Source organism: Impatiens glandulifera, unplaced genomic scaffold (genome assembly GCF_907164915.1).
Source record: "Impatiens glandulifera unplaced genomic scaffold, dImpGla2.1, whole genome shotgun sequence".
Lineage (NCBI taxonomy): Eukaryota > Viridiplantae > Streptophyta > Magnoliopsida > Ericales > Balsaminaceae > Impatiens > Impatiens glandulifera.
The window spans coordinates 229099-233814 of NW_025919457.1; the positions used below are offsets into that span (position 1 = coordinate 229099).

General features: G+C 30.3%; 1 protein-coding gene across 1 annotated transcript; it reads right to left on the reverse strand.

The window, feature by feature from the left end:
* Positions 1–373: 373 nt before the first annotated feature.
* Positions 374–1074, reverse strand: LOC124917980 (acyl-acyl carrier protein thioesterase TE3, chloroplastic-like). Its single transcript, XM_047458243.1, has 4 exons — positions 975–1074; positions 775–884; positions 591–686; positions 374–496 (listed from the first exon to the last, which is right to left on the reverse strand). Exons 1-4 carry the CDS (start codon positions 1072–1074, stop codon positions 374–376), a joined length of 429 nt encoding a protein of 142 aa, XP_047314199.1.
* Positions 1075–4716: the final 3642 nt, after the last annotated feature.

A 4716-nucleotide genomic window follows, 5' to 3' on the forward strand; every position in this document is an offset into this window, starting at 1 on the left:
AGAGTACAACTTCATGCCATATAAATTCCTTTATTTTGATCATTATCCTTAAAATAGCTTTTAAAGAATCTATTAGTTAAATCTAATTAAACTCTTATTATAGTCACCATCCATTAAAGACAATTTAAGTAAAAACAGTTTGGATTTAAGAAAGGATTGAAATGGAAGACAAGACGAGATAATACGATACGATGATAAGTCTAACTAAATACCCGTAAAAAGTAAAATAAGATTGTAAGTAGTACAAATTATCTCTTCTACTTAGGTATAATTCTCTTTATAATCCTAATGAAGATGATGTTATTTTGAAATCTTTCAGTCCCAGTACAATGTAAAACATAGCTCTTTTTCCAGTATGCAGATGTAATTAGCTTTAGTTGGATTGATCCTCTTGTCGAATAAACTTGACAAGTTTGGACGTAAAATATGCTGGCAATCGGACTGGTCGATAGTTTTTGCCAAGCCAAACTACAGTCGCTTTCGCTTCAAGAATAGGCTTTTGTTTTACAAGAAAAAGAAACAAATTAAGCATGATTCATGTTACTAAACAAAAGATGTTAATCAACAAATATGCCTTGAAGAAATTAAACCTCATAATCTGGAAACTTGAAGATGGAGTATGCAGTGTATAGTCGAGTTGCTGATGAATTCGTTATTTTCACCTTCATAACAAACCTGTCTCCACTCTAGATAACATATACGTACATTGATTCAGGGTCATTCAGATTACTATTCAATTTTCAGAAAAAACCCATCATATATAGTAGGTCTTACTCTTAGTGGATTGAGGAATTTTAGTGTCATCTCAGACAAAGCTAGGGCTTCGCCTGAACTAGCAACGTCCTCTGGTTTTATTCCTATCGCTTCCAGCAATTCGTGATGTCCTTTAGAAGGAAGGAATAACAAAGCATTTATATATATATATATACATGAAAACACAGCAATATCTAATTAGCTTGAACAATGATAGTTACCCAGATGACAATAACTTGAATAAACGGAATTGTTTACGACACCATATTGATCGAGTTCGCAGTCTTGCACTTGCATCTCAATTTCATGGAACCCACGCATACTGAAAACCCTCTTTTCAAATAAATTGCAGAAGAAAAAGAGGAAGCTAATTAATTTAGGAAGAATGTATACAAGTACCTTTGACCACTCTTGAATTCGAAAGCTAGATTGTTACTACAGAAGACTGGAGGATGAAAGGGCCGGAGAACTTTCCGGGATAGCGGCGGCAGGATGTGGAAGGGAGGTACAGACGGATTGGAATTTCCAAAAGGACGGCGGTGACCGATCGACCACTTTGCCGTCGAAGATGAACTTGGAACTGTCGCCGGAAGAGAAAAGAGAAGACTTTGTGACATGTTTCTTCTTCTTTTGATCCGTGAATTGTGATGGCGGGAAACTGGAGAATTGTTGGACGTTTCCGTTCAAACTCTAATTTGTTCGGGATGACGGTGGGTCATTTTTCTCTTTATCGGTGATTTCACTTATATAGTGGTTTGAACAAATAATGCTATGAATATCATTTTATAAAAAAAATTTAAGAGATAGGTTAAGGAGCGAGATTGTAACGAAAATAAAACCATAAATTCGACGTGACCTATCACTTGTGTATGAGAGAGTTTAAAAATAAAATAAAAATCAAAGTCTAAATTCATTTTCATTGCGTGAACATGTTGTCATCAAACCGTTTTTCAACTATCTCCGACAAAAAATCGTCTCTAAACCTAAAACCCTGGATTTATTCATTGCGTGAACTCAAAAACAAAATTTTTTGTTTTTGTTAAAATAGTAGGTATTTTAGTATTGTTTTACTACTAATTCAGTTAGGTTTTATGTTTCTTAAATTTAGTTCAGTTTCCCGAAGGGAAGGAAGGGAAAGAAATTAAAGAAGCAGCACTACTCAAAGTCAAAGAAAACAGATTCGCAACAAACGTATTTAAGTGCGGCTTTGGAGCAGTAGTTTACAACATTTGGCAGAAACGTAACGCGAGAACCGCAGAAGTGTTAAAGAATTATGGAGAGACATATTTTCGAATTGTGGCGCACTTGCGGGAACCTAGTGAAAAGTTCAAAGTACGGAGCATAATTGAAATATTAACAAGAATTGGAATTTACCGTTTACTGAAATCATTATAAACGAAAACATTGTAATTAGATAGTTTATTTACGTTTTTGCTTTTATTCAGAATGATACGACTTCAAAATCATTCTAGATCTGTCTAGAATAATCTCTTAAACTTGTGAGTTTTTTTCCCGTTTTTGAGAACTTTTAATGAAATAACGTTAAATCGTTTTTTTTTTTAAAGTTTAGTTCAGAATTCCATGTTTAGCGCTAACTCATTACATATTATTGTACCTAAGCCATTTTAAAAACGATAAATTATAAATAAATAAAAAATGTTTAGTGCAAGTGAATGTCATGTTCAACGTTATATAAAGCCATATTTAGCGTTGTATAAAGCTATATCCAACGATGTATAAGGTCACATATTCAACGCTGGATACGCCATATAATGCACTAAACTTAAAAGAGACATGTTAAGTCTTCCGTATAACTTGAAATAACTTTTTTCAATGTTGGAATAACTTTTTTCTTTCAGAGAAAAACTTCATGAATTCTATAAATCATATGCCCAAATAACCGAATTTGGCATTTGTAAAGTATGAACCAAAATTGGCGAAGATAGTAAACAGAAATACTTCACCAATGTTTATGTCAAAAGTGATATGAAAGCATCAAAGTCCCAACATAGACCTACAACTAAGATAAATTGTAAAACTAAGATTAATGTAGTTATTCAGAATAAAAGAGAATTTGTGATAACAAGTGTATGTCTTGAGCATAATCATACATTAAGTTCTAGGAAGACACGACATATTAGATTCTACAGAGTAATAAACTCAAACGCAAAAAGGAGATTGAAATTAAACGATTAAGTTGCAATAACTTTGGTAAAAAAATTTCAATTCGCTTGTAGAATTCGTTTGTAATGGAAGTTGGAGGGTATCATAATAACATGTATTTTGACGAAAGGACGTGTAAAAATTGTAATTCAAATGTGTTGTTTTGATAGTATATTTTTATTTCACTGTTGTTAACTTAATAGATGCATAAAAGTACAATTATTTTTCCTCATGGTCATGAATACTCTTTGCATGATTATAGTTCTACATTTTATTTTATTTTGTCTATTAAACGTACAAATACCCTTTAGTAATTATAGAGGTACATAAATTAACAACCTCCATAAATATATGTGACTTTATAGAATAAGTTAGTAAGTCTAAATAAAATATATTAAGTCTCACATTTAATTATCATTAAAAAAATAATTTTGATTTAAGTGGAAGATAATAAAATTTAATAAAAAAGAGAAAATAAAAATAAATTAATCAAAGTCGTTCTAATATGTGAATGCTTAAACGTAGGTACACGAAGTGATTAAATAAAGTTGGGCAAAGTTATAGTTTATGGGACCGTCATAACCCTAATTAAATTCTATTAGAAAAATAAGCATTATTTTAGGCAACCTAACTATTATTAGTATAGAGTTTTGAAAATAGTTATTTAATTTATTTAGTTACAAAAATATAATTAAATAATTTAGATAAAAAAAAATAATTTAATTTAATTTCAAATTTTGTTTTTAAAAAACGTTTAAAACCATTTTATTAAAATTCAAAAAGCGGGAGGGTTAGAAATTAAAGCTAGACAAATCCTAAATATAATTAAGGATTACAATCAAAAGATCCTAAAAAACTGATTAATGACATTCATACATTCTAAAAAAAAAATATAAAATACAAACAGAAAACACTACATTCAAACCTAACAATCTCAGGTATTTTCGAATGCCATTCGTTTTCATTGAGAAACATTCTTCCCCTTCCTTTTCATCTTTCTCTAACGATGAACGGAGATTGTATTAAAGAGGATAATGAGTATTGTTTTTTCTCATTTTGAATTTTCTCTTTATACGAGCCCGTTCTAATTTGATAAAAAAAAAATTGTTTATGAGAATTCTAGGACTTTTACCTTTGTTATCTTCAACTTGAATTTATGTGATCTTGTCTTCATTATCTTCGGCTTTAGCTTTAGACTCCACATTGGTTTTAGAATCTTTTTTATCGGCTTTAGAATTTTCTATTTCAGCTTTGAAATATGAGTATTTTTCTCTTTAGTTTCCTCAACAATAACTTGAGGTTCATCCTTTGGAGAGACATAGTCTCGGATTGTGGCGCACTTGCGGGAACGTGGAGAAAAGTTCTAAATACGGAGCAAAATTGGAATATTAGCAGAAATTGGAATTTATCGTTTACTAAAATCATTATAAACGAAAACATTGTAATTAGATAGTTCAGTTACGTTTTTGCTTTTATTCAGAATGATACGACTTCAAAATCATTTTAGGTTTGTCTAGAATGATCTCTTAAACTCGTGGTTATTTTTCCCGTTTTTGGGAATTTTTAATGAAATGACGCTAAATCGTTTTTCCAAAAAATAGAAACTTGAGGTTAATCTTCAATTTCCATCTTAATCCTTCGCATTATAGCAAATTTTCTTTTCCTCTTCATTTTGATTTTTTTACTTTCTTTACCTTTTTCCTTCCCTACTTTCATTTTTTCAAAAATCTTTCTTAGTTCCTTCTATAACGGTTTATCTTAACATAATAATAAATATATATTATTATTTATAATTAAATA